General features: G+C 51.8%; 3 protein-coding genes across 16 annotated transcripts in view; 1 reads left to right on the forward strand and 2 right to left on the reverse strand.

Annotated features, from left to right (window-relative positions):
- Nucleotides 1–962: 962 nt before the first annotated feature.
- On the reverse strand, nucleotides 963–11,969 carry VAMP4 (vesicle associated membrane protein 4). Its single transcript, XM_084211437.1, has 7 exons — nucleotides 11,720–11,969; nucleotides 10,403–10,449; nucleotides 10,052–10,102; nucleotides 3,626–3,726; nucleotides 3,043–3,122; nucleotides 2,809–2,860; nucleotides 963–1,814 (listed from the first exon to the last, which is right to left on the reverse strand). The coding sequence occupies exons 1-7, from the start codon at nucleotides 11,783–11,785 to the stop codon at nucleotides 1,786–1,788; spliced, it is 426 nt and encodes a 141-aa protein (XP_084067563.1). The 5' UTR covers nucleotides 11,786–11,969; the 3' UTR covers nucleotides 963–1,785.
- A 168-nt stretch (nucleotides 11,970–12,137) lies between these two features.
- On the forward strand, nucleotides 12,138–15,042 carry MYOC (myocilin). The gene is made up of 3 exons (XM_084211094.1): nucleotides 12,138–12,843; nucleotides 13,281–13,400; nucleotides 13,487–15,042. The coding sequence occupies exons 1-3, from the start codon at nucleotides 12,342–12,344 to the stop codon at nucleotides 14,269–14,271; spliced, it is 1,407 nt and encodes a 468-aa protein (XP_084067220.1). The 5' UTR covers nucleotides 12,138–12,341; the 3' UTR covers nucleotides 14,272–15,042.
- A 3,078-nt stretch (nucleotides 15,043–18,120) lies between these two features.
- Nucleotides 18,121–27,828, reverse strand: part of PRRC2C (proline rich coiled-coil 2C) — a 69,868-nt gene continuing 60,160 nt past the window's right edge. For 9 of the 14 annotated variants that reach the window (XM_084211623.1, XM_084211627.1, XM_084211620.1 and 6 more), the window contains 5 exons: nucleotides 26,651–26,869; nucleotides 25,804–25,878; nucleotides 24,560–24,663; nucleotides 23,216–23,342; nucleotides 18,121–19,950 (listed from right to left, as the gene is read on the reverse strand). In XM_084211623.1, coding sequence (XP_084067749.1) covers nucleotides 19,687–19,950; nucleotides 23,216–23,342; nucleotides 24,560–24,663; nucleotides 25,804–25,878; nucleotides 26,651–26,869 — 789 coding nt within the window. In that variant the 3' untranslated portion in view covers nucleotides 18,121–19,686. The remainder of the gene's footprint in view (nucleotides 19,951–23,215; nucleotides 23,343–24,559; nucleotides 24,664–25,803; nucleotides 25,879–26,650; nucleotides 26,870–27,828) is intronic. The other 5 variants (XM_084211621.1, XM_084211622.1, XM_084211630.1 and 2 more) reach the window with 1 other exon arrangement.

Raw genomic sequence — 27,828 nt, forward strand, 5'->3', positions numbered from 1 at the left:
CTGTGGGCAGCAGCAGCAGCAGCAAAGGCAAGGCTGGGCTGTGGGAGAAAGGCAGAGGCAGTGGCAGGCCTCTGCAGCAACAGGAGTGAATTAACTCACTTTCCAGCTGGCAGGACATGGTACCAAACAGCTCAGCAAGACCTGCAGCCCCCCTGGAGAGAGACACAGGCCCTCCTCATCCACCTTCATGGTCCCTTGCAGGCAGAGAGCAGCCAAAGGCACAGGCAGGATGACTTTTGTCCCTTCCAGTCAATGTGTGTTAAAATGATGTTAAAACCAGCCTATACTTCAGGAGGAAAAACCCAGCTTGCCTTTCTGATTCCCACCTGGAGAGGTCAGCTCTCACAGAGGGGAAAAGCCCTGCTTTTACTCCAGCTGGGAAAGGCAGTTTGAATCACATCCAACCCTCCAGGCTGCCCTGCTCACTCCTAATCCCCTTCTCTGCATGGGGCAGCACTCAGATGGAAACTGTGCAAGGTCCTGGGGGCAGGCTCAGAGGAGGAAGCTGGGACATGACACTGGAAATTCTCTGGGGCACCATTTCCCCTCTCCAGTATCATTTCAAACACATGCTTAGCAGGACAGCACTGCTCTCATCAGAAAAGACCAAAAAGAGAACCAGAAGAGCTTGGCTCAGCTGAAGTGCCAGGCCCAGGGCTGGAAAGGAGAAGGCTCCCAAAAATAAAGGGTTGAGAGAAATGCCAGCAGCACTTCTGGTGACACCAAGGCTGGAAACAGCCAAAACACCACAGTCCCACCCATGCATAGAGGAGCTCAGTCCTGTTCATTCCAGCACAGGGGTCCCTAGAGCACCCCAGTGCCCATGTCTGGGAACAAACCCCACCCCACTGGATCACAAGGAAGTAAAATTGGCTGCCATTCAGGACCACGACCACCACATCACAGTGAAGGGCTCTGAATATGAACTGGGTTTCTTCACTGTGGATGGTGTCAGGAGAATTGTTCCCCAGCTGTGTCTTTATATAATTGTGCTGCTTGCTGCGTTTTGCACACATTTTTTTACTTTTGGTTAAGAACACACAAAAACAGGGACTTCCAGCCTCAGAGAGTCCTGAGCGTCCTCCAAAACTTTATGAAGACGTGCAAAAACTCCAAGTGTACAGTCAAAAATAGGTTTATGGAATGTCTTTAGTCACAGCTGTAAGCAGCAATACTGAAAACACTGAGCTTGTGCATTCCCATGGCAGGACCAGAAAGTCTTCTGGATTGTAAAACCTAATTCCACTTTTTCTCTTCTCTTTTTTTTTTTTTTGAACAAGAGAAAAACAACACCCTTACAGTTGTCCTCCAAAGAATCAGTTCCCTATAATGGTATTATTTCCCTTCAGACATTTATCTCTTCCTTTTCTCTGATTCAAAGACAGAATCCCCTCTGCCTTCCACAGCAGGCAGCAGGGAGCTGCTCAAACCATATTATTATTATTATTATAATAATTATTATTAATATTACAACTCAACCATATATACAGATAGACTTCAGGGGCAAGTAGCCAGCTCCAAACCAGAGACCCAGAATTCCACAAAACAGGTGGTCTGGGATCTGAATCTTGTGTTATAAAAAAAGTCTGACAGTAGGACAGGTACTTGGCTGGAAAAGGGTTGTTTGGTAGTTCTTCAAACACTCCCTTAGAACTGGCTGCTTGCCACCACCTCCTGCTCCCAGGAGAAAAAACAACTTCCAGGCTATATACAGATATCTCACTTAAATTACACAGCAGATAGGTTATCCCAGAGGCAGCTCCACCAAAGCCTCCAGCCGCCCTGTCAGGAACGGTACTTCAGGACTATGGGCACTGCAAAACACAAAGAAAGAAGGTCTCAGCACACACCCACCCCTGTCAGGGGGGAGTCCCCCCATTTCTGCAGTGACAAGCCCAGCAGCTGCGAGCAGAAGTGTGTTCCCAACCCTCAGCTAAAGCAATCTGCTGTCTGCACACATGCTAGACAACATATCCTGCTACCTTCATCTCCTTCCAGCTTCCCAAAACTAAACCAGATGGGATTTTCCATCAGTCTCTCTCTCAACCCTGCTGCCTGCTTTGCCTCTCCCACTGCAGGCTGTGTGTTAGAAGGACAACAAGGGCTTTGCTGAAGGAACGAGAACAGTTACAGAGCTGCCCCTGGACACTTCAGTGGGAGGAAAACCCTCCAGACCCAGTGGCAGAGAAAAGCTGCATGGCATGCTGGACTGCCTGGATCCCTGCAGCATGTCATTCTGCAGCAGAGGGATCAATTATTTCTCCCTGGAAGAAACATGCTCTGGTCATTCTGAGCTGTTTGGTAGAAAAAGCAGTGACATCTCTGCGCTGGGTGTGCCAGGAAAGGCAGAGAGCATGGGAAGGGACCAATGGCAAAGCCACAACAGCTACTCAATGGAAATTAAGCAGCACATCAACTTTGGGGAAGAGCATTTGTACACAACATGCTCATTGCAAGATGCCTGATGCATGTAGAGATGTTTCTGAAAGACATTGCTCTAGCCTGAAACTTTTCATGTACTCCCACCCACCTTGGGATCAGTCAGTGCCAGCCCTGGGTCAGTACAAGGTTGGCAGGGCACTGCTGGCTTTCTCTGGTCACAGTCAGCAGGACTTGGTTGCAGCCTGCTCCTCTGTGTGGAAAAGGAGCACAGAATGCTCTGCAGGCACCCTTTATGGTGACTTAAGGCAGAGTGGAGTCCATGGGGTGGCTCAGGTGCTGTCCCTCAGGGACAACAGCACCAAGGTGTCGCTCCCAGCTTGGAGGGCCACCAAGATGTCTGTGGCAGACATGGCTGGAGCTACTCACCAATGATCACGAGCAGGAGAATGACCACCACCATCGCTATGATCGCCTTCATCTGCAAGAGGAGCACACAGGCACCTTACACAGGGAGCCAGGGGCAGCTGCTTCCACCTGAAAGGAGCCCTTTGCTCCCAGCATGCTTTCAGCTGGGAAGCAGAGCTGCTCCACTGCCTCCTGGGGCAGGCAGGTCAGCACCCTTCCACAACCCCAGCCCTGCCTGTTCCCCTTCTTGCTCACCTTACAGTCTCGCCACCACATCTGTCTCCGGAGATGCTTGGCTCTTTTGCTAAAAGCTGCAGCATTGTCTGATAAACTGTCTATTAAAGGAAAGAAAAGAGTCAGTTCAGTGGTGCACACACTGCCACAGCACCCACTCACCTCTTCTAACTCCATTAAGTTCTATGCAGTAAAAGACCCAACCACAGCATGATTCACCAAAGCCACAGCTGGGTCGATGTGACGCCCTTCCCCAGAGCACACAAGTCCCACTGTGCTCCCTCTGCACTGGCTGCTCTGAGGACAGGAACATGCTCTGCAAGCCAGTGGCCAGTGCCAGAAGACAGACCAAACTACCTCTGCTTGAAGGACCAACTAGATCCCAGCACCCAGGCACCTCCGAACTAATGCCTCTGCACAGAGCAGCAGGTGAAGGTGGAGAGAGTCAGCAAGAAGTCAGATCTGCAGCCCAAGGCTGAGCAACACCACTCTCAGGAAGGACAGAAATGTAAGCCCAGGTGTGACATGAGGTGCTTTCAGAACAGAAGCAGGTGAACCTGGCCCAGCAGCCAGGGAAGCAGGCCAGCAGAGTTTGACATCACACCTGATTTATCCTGCAGGTCGTCCAGCCGCTCGCCCCTTTCGATCACCTTGGTGATGTTCTCCTGCATGACATCGATGACTTCATCCACCTGGTTCTGGACACTGGGGCAGGGCAAAGGCAGCGTGAGAGGCAGAAGTGAGCACCAGAGCTGCCCAGCCTGGTGGGATCTGAGAGCTCACCCACAAAAATGAAAGGGCACAACAGTGGAAAGAGGTGGATGGGATGCAGAGAAAGCCAGAGGCGTGGCATGGCATGGCATGGGGTGGATCTCCAGCACTCCCAGGAAGGACTGGGAACACAAGGGGCTCAGAGAGAGCACTGGGAAGCCAGCAGAACCTTTAACACACAAATGCAGTATGAAAAGGCACTAATTGCTGTTGGACACCTCTGCTACAGAAGAGCTCACAAAGGGGAAATAAGAAGTATAAAAACCATACCTTATCTTTCTACATTTCATAGACCTCCACATCACACCTTCGCTCAACAACTTGGGGTGAAATTAAATCAGTTCCCTCCTCCAGGAACTGAGTTACTAAATTAAATACACTCTGCCAGGGGCATCGAGAGGATAGAAAAGAAATGGCTGATATGAACTAAACCACGTTGTAATTCATCTTCCCCTAGGTTATGCAACTCTGTGGGTAGCCTTCAGTGAACAGCAGCCTAAATCACACCCGTAGGGTTATTAAAAATGCATTTATTCACTCCAGAAAAAAAAAATACACTGGCAAGAGAGAAAAATTTTCCTGGTGGAAAAGTACTGCTCCATTCTGGTTTGTATTTTGGAGCTAATACACGTTTGTTTTCCTGGAGATAGAAATGAGGATTTTCTTGAGGCCTGGGGGATATTACATTGTTTGAGACATACCGTTCCCAGAAAGGCAAGGGCAACAGCAGGATCTTGGAGGCAACAAACAGAAATAGCTCCAGAGAGAAACAGCGTATCCTCCCCCAAGGCCCATGAAACTGGAGCCAACACAGACTCAAGGCCCATCAATGGGGCACTGCAAACCAGAAACAGGGCTCTGTCCTTGCCACCATGCCCCTAATTAATTGATTAATTAGAGACACAGGTTCACACTGACCTATTTCTCCTACCAGCTCGTGCCTCTCACCAAGCAGACACCTGTGCTGGTGAGAAGCAGCTGCAACCAGCAATAGTGCTCACAACACTCGCTCACATTTACTTACTGTTCCAAATACAGGGGACAATAGTCATTAAAAGGCATTTTCCTCCCCAGAAAGCTCCAGAAAGAGTTCCACATCTCTAAATATGAAGGGGTTTCCCATCTTAGCCTTTCAGATCAAGCTCCTCAGCACCACTGCACTGTGGCTTCCAGAGCTAGAAGAGCCAGGCAACCCCTCTGAAATTTCTGAGTCAACAGCTGTGATAAGGCACATGCTGGACTCTAGCAGCACATGTAAAAATTTGCTTTATTTAGGACTGCATAAGAAAGGAAGCTGCCTTCTCTGCTGCATCACAGAGTCTGTGGGAGCAGCATTTCTCTGAACCCTCCTACACCATGTGACAGCTCCTGCCTTCCACACTGCCAGGAGCTCCTTATCTGGAAGGGAAGAGCACAGACAATCCCCAAAGACCTCTCAGCAGCAGCTGCCCCGTGCCCAGGAGCCTGCTCTGATGCCCTGTTTGCTTTACAAAGCCCGAGGCGAGTGGCAGAGCTGTTGGCAAAGCTCAGAAGGTGGCACTGAGGATGCGGACAGGAAACACACAGCAGTGGGGCCAAGTGTGCACCCCACACAGGACACACAGCCCCAGGGCCCATCCCTGGGCACTGGATGACAACAGGCATGTTCTGCAAGGGGCTTTCCTTACCTTGGCACAAGTCCCAGCTTGGAGCTGCCAGCAATGCAGCTACAGCTTGGGGCGAGAGGAAAAGCACCAACATCTGCTACCCCAGATGAGCCAACTTGGCAAAACCTGCAAGCCTCAAACATCGGCTTCGCACGCAGAAGTCTACATTTGCACTATGTAAATGTTTCTAAAATCATTTTCTGGCTTCAAAATAGAGAGATTTCCTCCCACAAGAGATTTGTCACCGAGTTATCCTGGTACAACTAACAAGTGGGAGCACACAAGGTTACAGTGCATCTAGGAACTTGCAGAGCAATGCAGCACCACCTGTGCCCCTGCCAGTGCAGGTCAGAGCCCTGAGGGGCTGCTGCAGTCCTGGGACACCCCAAAGTGCTGGGGGCAAAACAGGCAGGTAACTTTAAGCTGCTGTGGTGGTTAACAGCAGCACAGACCCTATGGAGCACAGACCCTTACTGCCCAAGCTGCTTCTCAGCATCCTGCCTCTTCTCACTTGAGCTGCTGGCAAAATGCTAAGGGCCCTTGTTACCTGCCCAAACCCTGGGCAAGCTGTCAGCTGTCCCCAAGAGAACAAAACATTTCACAGATGAAGAATGGAGGCACAAAGAAATCAAGGCTTATAAACTCCCACAAATATCGAGGTGACTCCTAAGGAACACAAAGGCATTTGGGTAGCACAGTTGGCCATTTGGGGAAAAAAAACAACAAAACAACAAAGCAAAGAACAGGAAGGAAGAGGCCAAGCCAAGGAAATTCAGACCTCCACACAGCACCTTAACCAGACCTCAAGCCAGCCCTTTCTTTCTGCTCTCTCCCATCCTTCACTGCTGCCTCACCAGGAGGGGGCTGAAAAATGCTCAGCCTATGTATTAGCCCAGCAGCTTCAGAACAAATTCAAAAAATCCCACTAGTCTGGCATGCTTGAGGTAGGAAACTCAAGTCACATCAAGAAGAAAATATTTTCTTGTTTTATTTGGCAAGAGGGAATGAGTCCTCTAATACAAAGCGTATTTCCTGTTGAGGAGCTACAGGCTTTTGACACATACACTTCATGTGCTTTATTCCTGCCAGATTTCCAAAAGAAATAAAGTGGAATAAATACCTGCCAGGAAAGGGAGCAAGACAAAAACATGACATATGTCTCTCACGACCTTCTTTCTTCCTAATTACTGCAAGTCTGTTGCTTTTAACAAGGACAGCAAGTGTACACCATCAAAGCAACGAGATTCAGTGGCACTCAGTTTGCTTTAGACTCCTCTCTTCTTGTGCTCTGCTGTTCCAGAGTGGGAGGAATAAGCCTTTCCATTTTGGCTACCCTGGCTTAGGTACTCAAAACCTGCCTGGGCTGGTCATGGTGCTGGGCTAACAACAGTGCTGCATTCTCCAGACACTGTAAACAGTGTGCACACACCATGGGGTGTGCTGCCCGAGGCCGCTGCTTGTCTCCCAGCTGGCTGTTTGCAGCCAGCACCACACTCCAGTTTTCCACCCCAGTGATATTAACAGTGTGTATTTTGGTGCACATTCCACCCAAACACCCCTGGTTGTGGCAGCCACCCAGGGAAGAGGGAACAGCAGGAAGAGCCAAGGCAGATGGAGGGTACAGAGGCAGGAGGCTGCACAGCACTCCCCAGCTTTCTGCAAAGCGCCCTGCTGCTCCCAACAACGGGGCAACAGTGCTGAACCCCGCCACAAAGCCGTGGATTGAAGGTGCTGTTCAGTCCCAGCTGGGAGGAAAACAGCAGCCTGTGCCTCCCTAAGGCCTTTCAGTCACTGAAAGGATTATATCCAACAATGATACCTGTCAGCATGGCCTTGCTATCAGCTTCAGATGAAAGCCTGGACTGTGGTTGGGGTTCACTGCACAACCTGCAATGAGCCCTGAGAAGCTGCAATCAACTCTTGCCTCAAGAGTTCAAACCATTCCCCAAACCTTCCCTCTGCTCAGGGCCTGCAGCCAGCCAGAGCCACTGGGGCTGGCAATGCTGACCCCCCAAAGCTGCACCATGGGGGATTCACAGAGACCAAGAGGCTCCTGGGGAACCCCAGCACTGTGCTGAGCCTCAGCAGCAGCATGAACAAGAACCCAGTGGCACAGTTCCCTGAAAGCACAAACATCAGCAGTAAAGTGAGTCAAGCAGTGCAGAAAAGGGGCTGATTTTAGCAGAATTTTTGAAAAGATGGTCTGTGATGGGAAGCTCCTTTTCCAAAATAAAGAAATCCAGCTGGAAGATGAAAATCCCAGCTTTCCTTGAAAAGACTCTCATGCACACATTCAGCACTTCTTCCAAAGCCTCAAAGCAAAGGCAGAGAAAGGAGAACAGCTCTCTCTTACCTGTTCTTTGTGCCTTTGGGGAAAAGGATAAAAGCCCTTGAAAAGCTGTGTTTCAGCTCCAGCCCACCCTGGGCATGGGAGGCCTCAAAGGGACCCCATGTGGCTTCTCAACTACCAGAGGAGTCCACCCCAACCAAGCAGCCTCCAGACACATCAGGACAAAGCTCAGCTTGAAGGGGACTGACACTTACTCCTGTCACTGCTGCTGCCTGTCACTCACCTCTTTCCCCTACAAGGTCTGCAGTGTTCCTCACAGCTGAGCCAGCCTTGAGGATCTTTGCTGCCAAACTCCACCCTGACCCAATCCACCCCCCTTTCCTGCCAAGGACAACGAGGAAAACTTTCCAGTCTTGCCCCTCACATTGAACATGTTCCACACCTTTGCTCCCATAACCCCATCATTTTTTCCTCTACCCAATCCTCCACCCAGTTTCCTTTTACGCCCATCTTCACACCTCGTTCCTCCAGCCCCACACTGCCATGGCCTCTCCAGCTTTGCCCAGCTATGCCTTAGCTCTCCAAATGCTCAAATTCCTCCTTAAAATGTCTTTTCTTTACAGTTTTTCAGCAGCAACTCAACCCTTTCTTTGTTGAAACAAAGAAAACTGAGTCACTATGAGACCAGGCACTGATCCTTACAGCACAAAGACTGAACTGATCAGAAGCTTCACAGTGATCTCCATGACAAGAAGTGATGATTGCATGGTGTAAGTGCTTATTAAACAAAGCAATCAACGCTGATGAGAGCAGAAAATAAATTGTGTTTTGTAGCAGATGCTCTAGATGCTCCATAGGTGTTGCCCAAGGGACATACTCCATGCCACACCCACTGTATCCAGGGAATCTCTGGCAATGGGCAAGCCTCCTGTGTGGGCCATTAGTCACATCACATCTACGGACCCTGGCTAAATGCTCCTTTCACTTTTCTTCTTTTTCATAGGTGCCATGTCCTCCTCTACCTAAGCCACTGCTCCCTTCTGCCAGGCTGAGACAAGAGAAGAGCTCCTGTTTTCTCCCACCAAGAGGAAACACAGCAGACACTGCAGGTGCTGTCCAGCAGAGGAGGCTGAAGGGATGGACACTACCCCATCTCTACCTTTCTGTGGAGGTGAGACCCCACTCATAAACCCAGTTCTCAGCCTTGTCATTCCTTCCAGATCATGCCCTAGAAGGGAAGCTCCATCCACACCAGCTTACTCCAAAGAGCAGGTCCTCTCTACCAGCAGCATCCTCACACTCTGGGGGGAACAGAGATGCCCTGAAAACTCAGGGTGCAGTCACCTGTCCTCTGCCTCTTGTGCAACTCAAGTGCCCTTCACCCCTCAAGACAACAAGCACAGCCTAATGCTGATGGTGGCAATGAGTCATCCCAGAGCTGTGCTGCCTTCTTCCTGGCATGGAAAAATCCCTAACCAAGAGCCACACACAGGCTGCAAACAATGAACAGCCTGAACAATGCCCAGGCAGCAGTACCCACACAGATCTCTGTCCTGGCTCCACAGATATCAGCAAAGGAACAGGGCAACACAGACCAGAGGTCTGTGACTACCCCCCCACTTCTGATTAAGTACCACCACCACATCCTTCACAGGAAAAACTGGAGCCCTGAAAAAGCTTCATCCAGGAAATGACTCTATGGGAGAAGGATCCAGAGTGTTCACTCCTTCCTTTTTGCCCCACTCCTCCTCCAGCTGTAATGGTTTCCTGTTTTCCAACTGCTTTGACCCCAGTGAGTCACTGCTCATCTCCAGGTGACCTATATCAGGTTTTTACTGGAGAAGAGGATGCCAGAGCACCAGCTGCTGCCCAAAACCCATGGTCCTGCTGTGTTCCTGACCACTTACTTTCTTGAAACATTAAGGAGCATGTTACAGGATGAGGTAAAAAAAGCCTCAAAAATCAAAAAAATTATGCTAGGAAAGGTTAAAATTCAGGACTAATGCTGTAGAAAAAGCCTCACAAAAGCATGGAACGGGTCACCACCAGAACACAGCAAGGGCTTCAGAAACTCCAAAAAGCTACTGTGATGTTATCTTATCCCCTTGCCTCTGTCAACACACAATTTCTTGACAGGCTGCATCAAAGCTAAGACTTCCTTTAGCTGTGGACATGTGGGGTAGGACAGGTCAGTTAGAAGAACAAAGACACAAGGAATGTTCATATGAGGAGCTGTACAGAAATACTCTGACAAGACAGCAGCAGGAGCTCCCAGTGCCAGAGTAAATTATTATCTCTGTGACACTAAACAACAACAACTTACTGCCTGATCTTGTCATTCCTGGGTCCAAACCTGGTTCCAGAAGGCCCCCTCCTGCAGGCAGAAAAGAGCAATCAGGACAGAAGGTACAATGAAAACATGTTTTTAAACCAGACCCAAAAGATCTGAGGAGAGAAACAATGCCTTGCGCACAGAAAATAGTTTTCATACTCCCATCTGTCCCTCCCACGTCTTAGGATCCATGGGACGTCTCACTCTTACAAAAGGTCACACCTATTAATTCATGCTGAAAGCCAAGGCTCTGGAAGAACATCCCAAAGGAATCAAAGGTTTTCATTCCCAAGCCCCCAGTCTCAGAGCTGCAGGCAGGTATGACACTGCATTCCAACTCACAAGAAAAAGTCTTCTTCTTCATCCGAGTCTTCCTCCAAGAGGTTCCTCTGCAAACACAGAAAAACCATTTCATTAATAAGCAACCACCAATTCACACCCACATTTCCAGCTCTTAGGATGCAATCAGCATCCTCTGACTGCAGGAAGGTCCTCTCTGCTCATGGGACAATCCCCAGCCCTGCACCCAAAATCATCAGATCACCCACAGACACCCTGGGCTGTCCCATCCACACGGGAAATCAGATCCACTCCAGATGTGAAGGACGAGGTTTCTGCACCATCTGATAGCAGCAGGTGTAAGAGGGATGACCACAGGGGAACACATTGGCTTCCTTGAGCTGGAGGGCAGAGGTGTCTGGCAGCTCCTCTGTTTCACCCCAAAGGGCTCCCCAGGACTCCCCTTTGCTGATCCACTACACTCCATGAGAGGATCCAAAACCTGATTTTTAAGGGGAACCCCACGATCCCACAGAAGCCTGAATGTTCCAGACAAAACCATTTCTGCTTAGGGTCAAAATAAATCAGGAGGGGGAGGTGACACCCTAAAGCTATGGGCCCAGGCACCCAGCAGATGGTCCTTGGGGTACCACCAGTTGCTGTTTTCCCGTGTGTAGATCTGGGCTCCCACCTGCAAGCCTGATGCTCTGATGGTGCAGCTCACCTACATTTCCCTCCTGGCACATTTGCTCATTCAACTCAAGGAAACCTGCAACACCGTGCAATAGTTCCAGCCAGTGCTTCCCTCAGGGGAGGAGCAGGCTGCTCGTGGCAGCACGGGCTCCTGCTCTCGCTGGCAGCTGTCGGGAGCTGCAGCAGTGTTTCCGACCACAGCCTAAAGCGAGCTTTATCACAGCCTAACCCCAGCAGGTTAAATCCACCCCATCCAAACCAGGCAACTGCTGGGAACTGTACTCAAAGCCTGAAAGTGAGGGGACCGTGATGACAGGAGAAAAAATCAGCCGTAAAGCACAAGGTGACTTCACTCAGCTCCTTCAGCCAACGAGGGCAGCAGAGCCAGGCCATGTCCCCGCCAGGCTCTGCGGAAGGGCAGGAGCACACCGGCATCTCCTGGCCATGGATGCAGCCCGAAGGAGCCGCAACAGGTTCCCGAAACAGCCGTACCGAGGCCGGTGTGACACACACGGAGCGGGGCTGGCTTGCACAGCCCCTCACCGGCCGAACGGCGCTGTCACGGCGCTCCGGGCCGCTGGGCCCCGCGGCTGAGGGCTGCGGCGGCACAGAGACCCGGCCAAGGCGCCCTACCGTGGGCACCGAGCCCGGCGAGCCCGCGCTCAGCCCCGCAGCAGAGGCACTCACCCGCTCGCTCTTCACCGAGCCCGTCACCTCGTCGTCGTTCAGGTGCCGCTTGAATTTGGGAGGCATGGCCGGTGTGTGCCGCAGGTCTGTGCCCGGGGAGAGGAGTCTGGAGGGATGGGCAGGGAGCGCCGGGCAGGCCCAGGACGGGACCCGCCGCCCCCGCGCTCAGCGGGCCGGGCCGGGCCGGGCCGGCGGGAAATGGCCGGTGCCGGAGAGCCCTGTCACATCGACCGCTCCGCCCGCCGGCCGAGCGCCGAGCTACCGATGGCGGGCGGGCCGGGGCGGGGACACAACCGGGAAACCGGGCGGGACCAGCCGGAGGGAGGCGGGGCCGTTCTGGGGCGGGGCAGGGCCGGTCTGAGGCGGGGCCGAGGCCGGCGGGTTCGGTTCAGGCCCTAGCCCCGAGCGTCCCCCGTGGGGTTCGGCTCCGGGCCCGCCCGCCCCGGCGTCACCCCTGGCACACGGCCTCGGCCAGCGGCCCCGGGGAGGTGCCGGGGCAGTGCCGGTGCCCCCGCAGGCATCTGGAAGGTTCCGGCTCGCCCGCCCCCCGCCGCCCCGACCCTCTTGCTCTATAAATGCGGGCGCCGGTGGCCGGCGCGCTCAGAGGGGCGGCGCCGGGGCCATGCTGGGGGTCTGGCTGCTCCTTTGGGGTTCCGTGGCCCTGGGCGGCCGGGCGGACACCGCCTTCCTCCGCCGCGCCCATGACAGCGCCGGGCACTGCACCTACTCCTTCACGGTCGCCAGCCCCGTGGAGGCCGCCTGCCCCGAGGCTGCCGGCGGCGTGCCCGAGCTGCGCGCCGAGCTGGCCGCCCTCGCCGCCCGCCTGAGTCGGCTGGAGAGCCGGGAGCGAGGAGCGGGGGGCTCGGGGCCGCGGGGAGCTGAGCCGGGGGGCGCACGGGACCCCCAGCAAGTGGCCGCGGCCTCCCGTCTGGAGGCTGCGTACGGCGAGCTGCTGCGGGCCAAGTCCCGGCTGGAGGAGGAGAAGGGGCGGCTGGAGCGGGAGAAAGAGGAGCTGGGCAGGCGGCTGGAGAGCAGCGCCCAGGAGATCACCCGGCTGCGGGCCGCCCGCTGCCCCCCCGGCAGAGAGGGGCCCGGCCGGGACACGCTGCGTGCCCCCGCCAAGGGTAAGTGCCGGGGCCGGGACCCCTGCGCGTCCCTGCCGCCGGCTCCTCCCCTCTGGCCGGCTCCCTGTGCAGCCCCCGTGCTCTGCACCCGCTGCTGTCCCCCGCTCTTGGGGACCCTGGTGGGCTCAGCCTTGATGGGAGGTCGCAGCCCATTGCCCCATATCTCCCTCCCCACCCCGCCTTATCCCATCGCCTGCCCTGCAGCAGAGGGGGGATGTAGGGTACCGTGCTAATCTGGGCTGCTAGGCGTGTCCCCCAAAGAGAACGGTCACAGATGTGCCCCGCTGCCGAAGGAGGGGGCACCGGGCTCCTGCCCAAGGCATCGGCGTTTCGGGAGGCAGCAGCCCGGCACGGAGCCCCCCGAGGGCGGCAGGAGCAGGCAGGCGGTGAGGGGGGTCGGCTCAGCCCCGCTCACGGTGTGCCTGACCCCGCTGCAGCGCCGCGCTGGGAGCCGCAGCCCCTGAGCTACCAGGAGCTGCAGTCGGAGAGGAGCGAGGTTCCCGTGTCCCGGCTGCTGGAGGAGACGGCGCTCGGCCGCCCGGGCAAGGAGGACTCAGGTACGGGCACCCGAGCCGGCCCCACGTCCCGCCGCTCACGAGGGGCTGGCGGTGACCGCTCCGTGTCCCGTCCTGTCCCCGAGCAGGCTGCGGCCAGCTGCTGTGGGTGGGAGAGCCCGTGGTGTTCGGCCGGGCGGACTCCATCGCGGGCAAGTACGGCGTGTGGATGAAGGACCCCGAGCCCGTGCCGCCCTTCACCCGGGACAACACCTGGCGTGTGGACACCGTGGGCACCGAGGTGCGCCAGCTCTTCCAGTACGAGGAGGCCGAGCAGCTGGCCCGGGGCTACCCCGCCAAGGTGCACATCCTGCCGAGGCCCCTGGAGAGCACGGGGGCCGTCATCTACCGCGGCGGGCTCTTCTTCCAGCCCCGCCAGTCCCGCTCCGTGGCCCGCTACGACCTGCGGGGAGAGACCATCACGGCCGAGAGAGAGATCCCCGGCGCCGGCTACCATGGGCAGTACCCCTACTCCTGGGGGGGCTACACCGACATCGACCTGGCGGTGGATGAGACGGGGCTCTGGGTCATCTACAGCACTGAGAAGGCCCGGGGAGCCATCGTCCTCTCCAAGCTGGACCCCGAGACGCTGGAGATCCGTCGGACCTGGGAGACCAACATCCGCAAGCGGGGGGTGGCCAATTCCTTCCTCATCTGCGGCACCCTCTACACCGTCAGCAGCTACTCGGCGCCCAACGCCACCATCAACTTTGCCTACGACACCGCCACGGGCACCAGCCGGGCCCTCAGCATCCCCTTCGAGAACCGCTTCCGCTACCTCAGCATGCTGGACTACAACCCTGCCGAGCGGCAGCTCTTCGCCTGGGACAGCTTCAACATGGTCACCTACCCCGTCCGCCTCTCCCGGCCGTGAGCCGAGGCTGGCGGTGCGCCGGCTCAGCCCCCGGGACCTTGGTGCGTGCCTTGGCACGCCGCTTCCCTCCCCCTTTCCCCCGGGAGCGCCACCTCCCACAGCCTCGGGGGGTGCTGGGGGCCACACGCTGCCCAGCCACATCGCATTGCGCTCAAGTGCAGCGGAGAGAGACGAGGCACTGCTCCAGAGCCTGGCAGAGCCGGGGAAATGCCTCTCACCAGGCTCGGCGGGTTTTGGATGGGTCCCAGCAGTACCCATCCCTGAGCTGCTCCAGCACCTCCCTGAGCACCCAGCCTGGCCACCCCGAATGTGGAGCAGGGAGGGCTCAGGCATGGGGAGGGCTGGGCAGAGCAGGTGGTAGAAGGGCTGTGCAGGAGGACCCTGCCTTAAAATAAACGTTTTTCCCTAGTTGTGAGCAGCGATCCCCTCTGTGGGGTCAGGGTTTGTTGTTTCCAAGCTCCAGCCCTGCAAAGCGCTCACGCAGAGATCCCACAAGCTCCACTGGCATCTCACATTCCCAATGCCCAAGGGCATCCTGGAGCTCAGCCACCTCCAAAAATCATCGAGTAGGCTCAAAAGCAACAGAAAATACTGACACACATTGCACAAGCCTTGTTTTATTGAGGGAAAAAAGCAGCCAAGAGAGCAGGGCTGAGGAGTGCTGGCAGAGCACCCTGCAGCCGGGTGGCCTCTCGGTACCCAGCCCTTCCAGCCATGTGCTTCAGCTTCTCAGGCCATCCCAGGCCAGCAGCTCTCCCCAAGCAGTCCAAAACGTGTTGTTATATCTGTTTATTGTAGAAGGCTTCTAGAAGGAGGCTTCTTTTCCCCTCTGGCACCCAGGGCAGCAGCAACCACATTCCCCAGGGGCTGCACAGGGTCCTGGCCCAATAAACACTGCCCAGCACCTCTGCTGCCTCACACCTCGTCTTTCCAAGCCTGTGTTCCAAGGAGTGTGGTGGGCTGGTGCCCCTCTTGATGCACCTACAGGCTGGAGGTGCTGGTGGGAGGGGCAGTAAGGCCTTGAGTAGGAAAATGCCACATTTTGGAAGGCAGCTTCTGACAGCAACACACCACTGAAGCAGTGGAAAAGGACAGAGAACACAGTGGGACACTTGTGATGTTCACCTGCAGCTACAGGGATTTTCAGTGAGATGCTTCACCCCACGGCTGTCCTCCTGACACTAACACTGCTGTCTTAAGTGTAGCAGCACTGTATATTTGCATATCACAGTGAAGCATTTGGTTTATACATCATCCCCAGGCTTTAATTTGGAAAAATATGAGATGGTTGTAAAAAGTGAGACGATAGGTGTAAGGTATGTTTGGTAAGCTGCAGGGGGGGCAGCAGGTGGGAGCCCAGCACCAAGAGGGAGGAGGCTGAAAGACCCATTCCTGGTCCTGGGCAGGCTCCTGGCATTCTCAGCTGATCCAGGGCCAGTCTTGGCCCTGGGAGGGTCAGGAACACATCAGCCCTGTCCCTGTCACACCCAGAGCTGGGGAGCCCTGGGGCCAGGGCAGGATCTGGTTGAGGGCAGGGGAGAGCCAAGCAGGCAGCAGCCAGGGCCAGCAGTGCCCAGCAAACCTGCCCCCAAGGGTGGGAGAAAGGCATTTCTGTCCCAAACCAGGATGGGAGGCGAGGCTGGAGTCCCCCTTCACCCCGCAGCTCCGGGGCAGGGGGGTGAGCCGAGGCCCGGGATGAAAGGCAGGGCTTGTGCAGAGCCCCGGGAGCAGCAGCACCTCCTCGCCGAGCCCAGACACCGAGGGCAGACAGCTCCGCCCCGCACCGGGGCCTTTTCAGGCCGGGGAGTCCATCTCTTAATTGACTGAGAAAATAAAGGAGGACAAGCCAATGTACACAGGATTTCCAGAAAGCTGGGCTGGAGCTGAACAGCGCTGAATACACTGCTTTACTTAACAGGCTTCGGGAAAACAAGCCCTCCCTGCCCACATCCCAGCAAGAAGCCAGGCTGAGCCCAGAGGGGTTGCTGGATGTGGCCCCAGTCACATTTAACCCCCCTCTGGCTCTTGCCCTGCACAAAAGTTACGACCTTTTCACAGCCTCAACATTATTAAGGGAAAAAAAAAATTTAATTCCCCAAACAAAATTGCTTCCTAATTTCTGTGAGGTTCAGCACAATTATTTCTGATGACCAGAGTCCTAGAAAAGAGATTACAAACCAAATCCCACTCAAATGAAAAAAAAGCAAGAGGTACTCCAGTGTAAATAGCCAGGAGCAAAGTTATCTGATTAAATGTCATAAAATATTCAATCAACCGGGGTCAATGACTGAAAGCTCCACCTGGCCTCAAGGCAGCTGGCGTGGTTTGGGGTTTTGGAGAGGCACACATCAAACCCGGTTATTTGGAGGCACAAAATGCACAAGCAGTTACTTTAATTAAACTTCTGCAGAAATACTCCCCTTGTTCTGCTCTGAGCACAAAATAGTCCAAGGCCTGGTACATTCCCACAGCCGACTGTGGGAAATTCCTCTGACTTCCCAATGGAATTACTCTATATTACTACAGAATTGAACATGAATCCTTTCAGCAGCACTTCCTTAAAAATAGAACACTGGTGAGCGAGTTCCCATTTTTGGGGTGTCCTTTTAAGATGAAACAGGCTGAAAAAGACCTCAAAGCAGGGAAACATCACCACTACTCAGTTACTTTTGTAGCACATTTGTAGATGGAAGCAGTGTCCACATTCACTCAGCACCCCATGTCCACCCTCCTTTCCCAGCATTTACTGCAGCTGTGCTCATACAGATCCTTGTGAAAAAGGTGATTTACCCCACATGTCACCTGTTCAGAGGTTCCTTCTGCCCACGGCTGCATTTGTGGATTCCAGCACCTTTGATTTACTCCCTATTGCTGCAGTTTTACCCTGAACAAAACCAACCTGGGCAGGAAAGGACTCCAGCTCCTCTGGTGGCCCTAAGCTGCTGCTTCCCAACCCACCCCAGGGCTGGCAGCGACACCTCTGACCAAAGGCCAACCTGCCCAACTCCAGGTGGTGCTTGCAGAGCCAGCCAGCACCTTCTCCCCAGGCAGGAATTACTTCCCAGGGACCAACACCAGAAGTTCCTGGTGTTGTGGGAAGCAAGTTCCCTCTGGTGGCCAGCTGAGCATGCCCTGCCTGTCCCGAGGCACAGAGGCTGGGCAGAGTTAAGGAATAAAGTAGGGATTTATTAAAGGAATAAAGTAGGGATTTATTAAAAGGCCTTCACAGGATCCACCTTGGGCAGTACCAGAGCCTGGCCAGGGCTCTACCCAAGATGGACCCTGAGTCACGAGTTTTACACTTTTATAAGTTTTGGTCCATTTCCATCTTGGGGTTAATTCTCCAATTCCAGCTCCAGGTGATGCAGTCCCATCCTCCCAGTTTGCTCTCCTCCATTTGATGTTGTTTTCACTTTCTGGGCCTGAAGCTGCAATGGTGTCCTTGCTGGAAAAGGATTGCTCTGTGTGACTGAGCTGTGAGAAACTGCCAACACTTTACACGAAGTTCAGAGTTATAAACGAATGCAGTACAGAATCTAAAAAATATGAAATCTCAAACTTAAGGCATCACTGTCACTCACTGGCCAATGGGACAAGTGGCACATCCCAGCTCCTGTCTGGAACAACCCCCAGCTCCATCAGCTGGAGATGGAATTCCCAGCAAACACCCTCAGGCTCCTGCTGGGGAAAGTGGTGGCCACATCTTGTGAGCCCTTGGCTGGAGAAGGGCTGGAGAGTCCCAGGATAACAAAGGAGCTTCTGGGAGCATTTTCCTTCAGGAGCCTTTCCCTGGGAGCATCGCTCTCCTCCTGCAGAATCACGAGAGCAGTCAGGGGCTTTATTTAGAGAATACTTTATTAGTTTCTGTAATCAAACCCATGTAAATAAGACCGTACATATTTCATACAGTGCGTTACCCCTGTACAAATGGAAAAAAAATTAAGTTTAACATTTCTAGACCAATATGGCTGTTAATTTCTGTACAATGCCAACTCACACTACAAGTGGGATACTTTTTTCCAAAGTTGACATCACAGCTAGTTTCCAAAAATTCAAATTATATATATATTTATATAAAAAGATAACCAATAGCGATTCACTAGGCATCAATAGCAGCAACAGCCTTTCCAGCTTCTGCAGTCATTTGAACAAAATTATACACATTAGACTTTCAACTCTTCCTTCCAAAAAACGTAAAAAAAAGAAAAAAAATCCCAGAAAAAACCAGCAAATTCTGCTACTGATGTGGTACCTGGTGCTTTTTATTAGCTTTTTCAATCATTGTCTGGAAAAAAACCTCTAGAATAACATTATTAAAAACAGCTCCAGTATAGCACAGTCACTACTACATATCATAAGCAGGTACAGGATATCTTACATTCACAGAAGTATCATACAGTACTGTCCTACAGCTAGAATACTAGAGGATACAATTAAAAAGGCATTTATTTGACTTGATTCTACTTTCCAGCACACTGTGGGCAAGGAGGTGGTGCGACGCAGCTCTGATATAAAGAATGCACCTTTGAGATAAAACTCTCGTTAATCTGATAAGGTTTCTTTTATTCTCGTGGCACAGTTTAAGTGCTCGTTGCTGTGTTACAGACAGAAACTGGAAACCGTTTAGGGACCACTCGCATCATATCAAGACAGCTGGACAGGGGTGAACGGAACAAATCTGACTATTGATGCAACGAACCTTCAACTCCAGGGGTGAGAGCCACTGAGGGGGCAGTGGGTGGAGAGGACACAGGTGGCCAAGTAGCTTTTTCATATGGTGATCTAAATGCAGTAAATTGTCATCCAAGCAGCAGCAGCCAGCAAAGCACTGCCTTCAGAGGGAAATCCAACACTGCCAGTGTTACTCTGTGTTAGGTTAAGCCTCGCGTGGCAAATGCGTGGATCCCTCTGTTTATACAAGATAGAAGCTTCTTAAGTCACTAAAAACTTAACACACATTACTTGGCCCAGCACCATCTTCAGATCTGCATGTTCTCATACTCACGGGTTTATAAAAAGATAAATAGCAGCTGAAGATCAGAGCCTGAAGAAAATAAGAATTCATCGTGTCAGCTAGGAAATGCCTCCCCACCGCTGCTGCTTCTCCGTGCCGTGGCTTTGGGAAGCGGGCGGGTGCGAGCCAAACGGGGCACACACGTGTGGGAGGTGCACACCCCAAAGCAGCCTTCATGCTGTTAGAGCAGATGTGACCCCGAGAGCCAGGGCTCAGCTGGCACCACAGCAGCTGGCACCACCACAGCAGCTGGCACCACCGCTGCTGCTGGCACCCACGCCCCGTGGGGCTGCTCAGAGCCCGGCAGGGAGAGCAGGCTGCTCTTCATCCTTCGGGCCACCAATTGACGCTGCTGACACCTCGCCCACCCTCCCCTCTCCCCCTCCACGGGAACACAGCCTCTAAGATTTTGTTTCCTCGGTTTTGATTGCCTGAGGTTTGATTGGTCCAGTTCTGACAGGTTTCGGTGTGGCAGCGGGCGCAGGGGTGGCCTTTTCCTCGCCTTTGTCCTGGCAGACTCCTGGAGAGTCAGCAATTGCCTCGCTGGGTTTGCTCCCGTTCTCCTCCACTTTGGGGGCTTTGCCTCCTATGGGTTTGTTCTGCTGCTGCTGCTGCTCAGAAAAGAATCTCTGGGTGGACTGAAGGACCTCTGCTCTTTGCTTTGCCTTAAGAGAGGGAGAAAGTAAGTTAAGTGAAGAGAGGGCATTGGAAGTGGAGTGACTTCACAAGCATTTCCCATATGAAAGGGGAAGGACTGACCACAGTGGCCAGCTCTTCCTGCAGTGTCCATCCTGCTGCTGCCCTGGTGTCACCAGGTCTGGCTGCTTGGCTCCTCAGCAGTAGTTTAACATCATGCCTAGGCTTCCCTTGCTCTTCCTAATCCTTCCCCAAAAAAGAGGATCAGGGACAACAGTTTGAAGTATTACCCAACCTCTTCTTATGCCACTGCTATTGCAGAGCTGTACAAGTAGGAGCACTGCTGACAGCAGCTCGAGCTGCTCACAGGTCAGACAGGAGCAGAGGCAGCTGCGCCTGCCCGACCCCACCTGGGCCCCAGGGCCACTCCAGCTGTCACTGCTGCTGCCCCTGTGGAGCACAGGGCTCTCCCTCCCAGCAGCACAGCCTGAGCACCCTGAGCACCCTGTTCCATCCTGTGGCTCTGGGCACAGACTGAGCCTGCACTGGGATGGAAATGAACCGGGGTCAGAGCTGTGCTCTGGGCCAGCTGAAGCCTGATCTGCCTCCCGCTCCAAGCAATCCCAGGCAGCACAAACTGCCTGCCTGCCTTCCCTCCTCTGAATCCTACCAGCAACCCTGACCTGCACCTGTGCAATTCCCTCTGTGACACCTTCCAGTTACAGTTTTGATACTGATCAGGCACTTCAGAGCAAGCACTTGTCTGTCCTGCCCAGACTGCAGAGACTCCATCAAGAGTTCAATCATTCAGAGCTGAACAATAAAGCCCAGTGCAGTCAAACACCTTTTTATTTTAAATCACAAAGGAGTATCTTAACACAAGGAACCCCAACTACAATACAGGCACTAAACCTCCCAGTACCTCTCTGAATGCTTTCTGCTTTTTTACAAGAAACAGGGCTGGGACACACACACAACAACAGGGAGACAAAACAGCAAAAGTCTGGAACAAGAGGCCTTGGCTCTCCTCCTTTGTGGCTGCTCCAAGTAAGTCAAGCAGGAACAGAACAGAAAACAAACCTGTGAACTTTCCTTGGCAGGACTGCAGCAACAGCCTGATTGCACTGGAGCCAGATGGACACCTGAACCTTTTGCCCAAATTTCAGCCATGACTTGATTCTCAGTAACCAAGCATGACAGAGTAACTCTCACTGCTCTCAGCAGTGTTTGCAGGAGACTGAAGACACCAGAGCTGTGTCAGTATTTGCTCTGACTGGCTACATTCAGTGCACACTCAGGACAATCTAGTAATCATCACCTGATAAGCATCTACAGGCTGCATGATCTGGTGGTAGGAAATGGACCAACCAGCCGGAATTGAAGGGTTAATCAGTCCTCCCCCAGCCAGGCATAACCAGAACAACACTGTGCAGCTCTGACACCTCAGTGCACAGGTCAGAGGAATGGCAGCAGACAAAGGAGCCCCTGAGCACCATCTGTTCAAATGACTTTTCTGCAGCAGACAGGCTCAGTGTCCAGCAGTGTCCCTACACAGATGTCCCACCCTGCAGTCCTGCCCTGGAAGAAGAGTTTGCCTCGAACTGAAGGGTCCCAAAGTGCTGTAACAAGTTAGGGTGACTGTCATCACCTGCTACTGAAATGCAGAGTGCTCCAGGTACTGCATTCTAGCACAGAGAATTCACCACAGGCACTTCAATCCACGGGGAAAGACTCTCCAGAGCCCCCAAGGAGTGAGGCTGGCTGCAACAGGAGGAGCTGGGGGTGAAGGGACAGCTAACAGGCAGCTGTGCAGCCTCACTGCCCATGCCAAGAGAAGCAGGCTCCTGACACCTCACTCTGCCTTGGTCAGCAGTGGCAGCTCCACAGCTGCTGTCCATGAGACCGCTTGAGACAGGAACTCCCTAGAAATATTTCAGTCTAAAACTCTTACTAAAAACCACCAGGGCTTAGAGAAGCTCTGTTAAGAGCCTGGCTGCTGCCTTGGGGTCCAGAGGCACTTTCTGAAGCCACAACTTGCAGACACATGCCTGCCCTGGAGCTGTCAGACTGAACTGCTGTTCACATACTGACCTTCACGTCTCGTTCAGCCTTCAGCGCAGCCTGGGCCTGAGTGCCTCTGGCTCCAGGTACTGATCCACAGGGACCTCTGGCCACACGTGGTGACTGAGGGTGGCTCATAAGGCCTGTGCTCATCTGAGACGGCATCTGACTATGCAGAACTACTGGCAGCCTCTGAACAGGCGCTGGGAAGGTGTTAGTAAATGGGGCTCTTACCAATGGAGGGAGCAGGTTAGGCTGAGAGAGGATCTAAGTGGGGGAAAAACGACAAAGAGAGACATTTTTCAATTAGAAAATTGCCAACTCGACTGCACGTTGGCGTTATCTCAAAGGGGAAAAAGCTGCTACTCTGCTGTGAAATCACTGTCAAGAGAAAAGGCTGGAACTGCAAGAGCAAAGCAGCCCTGCAGTGCTGCTGTGCCTGAAAGCAGCACCAACAACTTCAACCCAGCTTGTCAGCAGGGAGAAGACCCTCACAAGGCAGTAGAGCAGTCACTGGTGAAAGGCAGCCCCAAGAAGGTGAGGCGGTTTCTGAAGTGACAATGCAGAAATCAAAGCTCAAGTCCTGCAGTCAAAAACTCCAAATGCTAAAAGGAAGACAGAAATGTACTGCACTTTCAGAAAGGCTACATGTCCCTAGAAGCCTGGCTCCAGTCACCTGCCACAGAGATGCACCACCCTTGTAAGCTGTGCTCCCTGCAGCGCCAAAGCACATCAACCCCTCTGCCATCAGCCCTGCCTTGTACAGACCATGTGACCGTGGAGATCCTTTCCAACCTGAACTGCTCCTTCCATACTTCAGAGCTGCAAATCTGCTTTGTCTTTACATGTGTAAAATATGCACTGGGACCCTTCTGAGACACGAAGCTTCTCCCCTTCCCCAAGCAAATGATGTGTTTCTGCAGGATGAGGTGCATTACAGCTGCCTGGGGAAAGCCACAACACCATCTGTTCTACATCATTCACAAACTCTACTAAATTCCTCAGCATGCACAGAACTCAAAATTAAACACCACAAAATCAGCACTACTTGTAATCAAGATCAGAGAGGTAATTTTTTGCTTTGATCTTGCAATCGGGTTTCTTATGCCATTTCATATTAAGGATTCCATTTTGTATCTCCCCATGACAGAGCCTGAGGAGATAGAATCGAGTCAGAGCCACCAGGTGACACAGAGAAACAAATCTGTTTGCAGGAAGCCACCAATCACCTACCTGTGGTGCAAATTGTGCAGGAAAGGGCTGTGTCATTCTCACAGCTGCAGCTGCTGACTGGAACTGCTTCTGGTACACAATGCTGTTCATTTTATTGGACTGATTGTTAGGACTTGTAGAACTGGCCCTAAAAGAAAGAACTCCAGTTAAAATCAACTGCTTTCATTCAGAGGATGTTTCTGCCCCTAGTTATAACCTAACTAGAAATTCAGCACTGGAGGGGGGAAGAATCAACCTCTGAATTAAAAGTGAGAAACTTTTTCTATATAGAAGCTCCTATGTGCAGAATACCTCAGAACTTCAGAATTCAAAGAGAAAGCATAATCAGAAATATTTAGGCTATGAAGAGGTTCCAGAGCATGTCTGTATGAAAGAGTCCCTTTCCCCAAGTACTCATGACACAAACACTGATGTTAAATCTGTGATGTTTGTGATGTTAGATGCAGTTTCCATCCCTGCTACCTTATGTTCAGTCCTGTTCCTTTGCAGTCACTCTTTGCTCTATCTTGGCAAGTTCAGAGCTTGTCCCAACAGGCAGTGAACATGCAGCTGCTTCTACTCTGACCTGCTGTCCTGTGCTTCAAAATGCACTTGAACACATTTCAAGAATTCACAGAAAATGCTCTCCCTGTTTTATCTGGGGAAGAACGTGACCCTCCACTAAAACTCCCAAGGTGTTCAATCACCAGGAATTACATGAAGCTTGACTGATTATCTGGGGGAAGGGCAGCAAAAAGTCCTCAAAAAGAAAAGAATTAACAGAAAAAGGAGTGAACAGCCTTCTTCAGGAAACAGAGCTTGCCTTGCACAGAGTTCTCATGCAGAGGGCATGGGTGATGCACTCCTGGCAAAAGGAGCAGAGGGGTACCAGTGGCAGGGACACCAGCTAAGTTCCACACACCAGTATTTTGTAAGCTTAAAGGCTTCTGGTTTTGTTTATTAATTTCACTTGTGAGCAGCTTACAGACCTGGCAACAACACTTACACCTCTAACAGAACTGTTGCCACAACTGCTGTCCAAGCCTTTAAGTGTTTTTTACTTGAACACCACAATTCAGATAAACTCTTACAGTTTTATCCCAAACTACATCTTCCCTGCCACTTCTTGTTTAGCTTCATTTACCCAAAGAAGTATTTTTCACTTTTTATTTCAGAGCCATTTCCTTCTGTTTAATACAGCAGATGTGATGACCTACTGGAATGCTGCTCATGAGCTCAGATCAAGCAGTGTCTCGTGTATCAGTGGCCCCTCACCTCATACCTTCCAGAAAAGGCTGCTCATGCATGACTAGGTACATTTTCTAGCTCTGATTTTAAGGAATTTTGAGCTTAAGGGAGATTTACCGGAAGGGACTGGAGGTTGGGGTAGTGCTCCTGCCAGTAACTGGTGGTGTTCCAGGTTTAACATCGATGCCACCTCCAAAGGCCTTCAGGTCCATTTCTGATATCTGAAAAACACAGCCATTGACACGTTAATTCCAATTAAAAAAATTACATTTGCTAAGCAGCTCTTAGCTTACCTCAATGAAAAGAGGTCACTTAAGTGGAGATGAAAGCCTGACTGCAGAACAGCCTCTTATAATTAGGACAGGCCCAGCACCACAAGCACCTCTGTGTACAATTTTCCTGCCCTATCTGGCACTTGCAGCAATGGTACTGGCTTTCTAACTTGCTCCTCCTGCATAATGACAGGGGGTTTGAGAGTCATTTCATCTATTTGGCCCTAAAAAAAAGAAAAAAGATGTTTTGGAGTTGAGATCTCCTTAACCAGGACTCCCATCTCAGGTACCACCTGAAAATATTTAGAAATAATCCTGAAAAACGCTGAGAAGAAGAATACCACCAAATAGTCCGGGTCTTTAAAGAGAAACAACCCCAAAGGACAGCAAAAATGGAGCTGTCACTCATACAAAACAATCTCCAGACTAACTGGAGCAATGACTCTTGAATGCTATTTTGGAGATACACTCAACAGAATAAATTAGTCTTTGGAACAGTGTATTTCCACACATGGCCATGAAGCATAACAGCAACAATAAATCACATAAAATGAGAGGCTGTTTTAAGTTGACTCTCTTTAGCAACAACATGATGGGAATCTCAGAGCAGGGCAGGAAAGTCATCCAAGGCCAGCATCCCACTGCAGCTCTTCCCTCATTTTTTGCTGAAATGAGGAATCATTTTCCAGTGACAACTGCAGCAACAAACATGCTGCTGCTTGCAAAATGGGCTCCTTACAACTGCCAAGCTGAAAAGATTTGGCCAGATCCCATGAAACTGGAAAACTGCACGGTGCAAAAACCAGTGTACACACTCTGGGGGTGGGGAGATGCAAACTTCATCTAGGTGGTCTGAAATTCTGGTTGCCATTACTGTCCAAGACGTGGAATGAACACCTGAGATTTTTCTTATCGCAGCTGTAAATCACTGGGTGGGACTGTGGGGTTATTTTATATTCCTAAAATCGAGGCCAGAAGCTGCAGGGATTTCAGGTGCAGAGGTGGATCAGTCCCTGAGGTGGGAGGACCTTGCTGCTCCTGCCAGCCAGCTGAGCTGTGTCCATGTCCAGGGTGTCACCCACTGCTCACCTGGAAGCGGACTGCAACTGCCGAGTGCTGCACACTATCCGAAAATCCCCGGTGCCTGTAAAGCTGGGATTCCATCTAAGACAAGAGACCTTGTGATTGGAAGCCAGCTCCACACATCCCCTCATCAGCAATTACCTTAGCAGCTTCCCATAAAGGAGAGGAGAGAATGCCCCCCATGATACACAAGTTTCTTGCACTGTTTTAGTGTTATTTCCTTCCTAGACCTGTCACTCAGTTTTGCTGAGCTGCAAGACCAAACTTTTCTTTTTCTATTAAGAAAGATCCTGTCTTGCATACAATGCTACATTCTTAATATGCACCATGCTGTGCTGTTCAGAAAGGCAGATCCCCAGCAATAATAGCAGAGTTCAATTCTGGCTTAAGGTCATGGCTGATACAGAGTCCACTGAAGCCCCCAGAACTCCCCATTTTGCACTGCAAGCCCTTGAACCCCAACAGCTTGCTCTGGTTTGAGTCCAGAAGCAAAGCAACAAACTCCAGCGGGCCCAGAATCTGCCAGCAGCCCTGACAGAGCCCTGGTGCTCCCCTGGTGCTCTACCACCATCTCAGTACTGTTTGCCACATGGCTTCTGCATGAAATCCCCTGCTAGTCCATGGTATCACTATCAAACCAGGCATTCCTGCAGTGCAAATGGAGCAGCACCAAGTTAGCTACAAAACCTCAGCTAAATGCACAGACCCAGCTGCTCAGGCATTAACCCTGACTGGCTTATTTAGCTTTTAAAGCTGAGGCAGATTTTTAAGATGCAAGAAGTCAGCATGAGTTGCTGTGCTGGTTACATAAAGCAAATTAATTTGTGTCCTGTAGCTGTGGCAGTGTTGTTACCTTCCCAGTTGCAGCAATCATGCTGTGCTGAGTTCCTGCTGGGATCAATCCTCTGAAGGGCTGGGTCACTTGGGCAGGTCTGCTCAGGTTTTGAGCCTGAGCCTGTGGTGGGGTGTGCTGTAGTGGTGGCTGCAGGGACTGGGGCAGGGCTATCAGTGGCTGTGCTGTGGATCCAAAGTTGGGCAGGGAAATCTGTGATCCTGGCAAAGGTACTGTCACCTGGAGAGAGAGCACAAAATCACCAGTAACAGAGACACAAAGGACATTATGCCACTGTCATTGCTAGCTCTAGTTCAGCTTTAGCCCAGGCAAATGCCTTAATGAGTGCATTTATTTAACCAGAGAACAGCAAGCAAATAAGTGAATTTATTGCTCAGTTTGCCTTTATAATCAGTTCTAATGGCACTTAGGTCTTGGCTTTTCAGAAACAAAGGTGCATGAGATCTCCTGCCTCCAACATCATTCAACATGATTTCACTGTGTGACAGGGAAATTTAATTCAACTCAGAAAACAAAAGCAGAGGAAAATAATCAGTTTGGGGGTGGGAGGGACAGGGCAAGACTGGTTGTTTACTTCAAATGATTCTAGCCATCAAAAGACACTGGGATAAAAATTAGATTTTACATTCCAAGAGTTCAACAACCAGCAGTTTGAGCTTAAAAAACAATGACAAAAATACACAGCCTGTCCCTTGCTTGCATTTACCACTGTGCTGTGGGCTGAAAACAGCAGAGAGTGGTAGTGATAAACATGGAAATAAAACAGCAGTGACCTGACTGGCAGGAGCTACTGCATGCCTTGGTCTGACAATCCACTCCCTGCAAAATTATATTCCAAGGGTGACAAGGAGAGTGATGAGATTCCCAAATGTGAAAGATTTACAAGGATTCTGCTCTGAAGGGTGACAGATTAACATCAGAGAGCCAGAACTGAACACATTGGAAGTACCAACTCTTCTAAAAGGTCCTTAAACTGTGCTAGATATCCAACGGACAACATCCAATCTTTTACAACTCTTCTAGATTTCTGTCTTGGCAACTCTTCCTGTGTAGGAGGTAGGCTATTATAATAAATCAATCCATCACAAGTTTGGTTTTGGAAGCCATTTCAATTAAAAAACCAAGAGAAGATGGAAACCACTATGCAAATATGACAGAATGCTTCCACAGAGCAATTT

The sequence above is a fragment of the Fringilla coelebs genome (assembly GCF_963513975.1).
Source record: "Fringilla coelebs genome assembly, chromosome: 9".
In the NCBI taxonomy this organism is placed as follows: Eukaryota; Metazoa; Chordata; class Aves; order Passeriformes; family Fringillidae; genus Fringilla; species Fringilla coelebs.

Coding starts and splice junctions, on each gene's coding strand:
- VAMP4 (XM_084211437.1), bottom strand. CDS start 11,785: ATGCCTCCCAAATTCAAGCGGCACCTGAACGACGACGAGGTGACGGGC. Junction 3,123..3,625: donor CGACCTGCAGGATAAATCAG/GTGTGATGTCAA, acceptor TTCCTTTAATAG/ACAGTTTATCAGACAATGCT. Junction 1,815..2,808: donor TCTCCTGCTCGTGATCATTG/GTGAGTAGCTCC, acceptor TGTGTTTTGCAG/TGCCCATAGTCCTGAAGTAC.
- MYOC (XM_084211094.1), top strand. CDS start 12,342: ATGCTGGGGGTCTGGCTGCTCCTTTGGGGTTCCGTGGCCCTGGGCGGC. Junction 12,844..13,280: donor GCTGCGTGCCCCCGCCAAGG/GTAAGTGCCGGG, acceptor ACCCCGCTGCAG/CGCCGCGCTGGGAGCCGCAG. Junction 13,401..13,486: donor CCCGGGCAAGGAGGACTCAG/GTACGGGCACCC, acceptor GTCCCCGAGCAG/GCTGCGGCCAGCTGCTGTGG.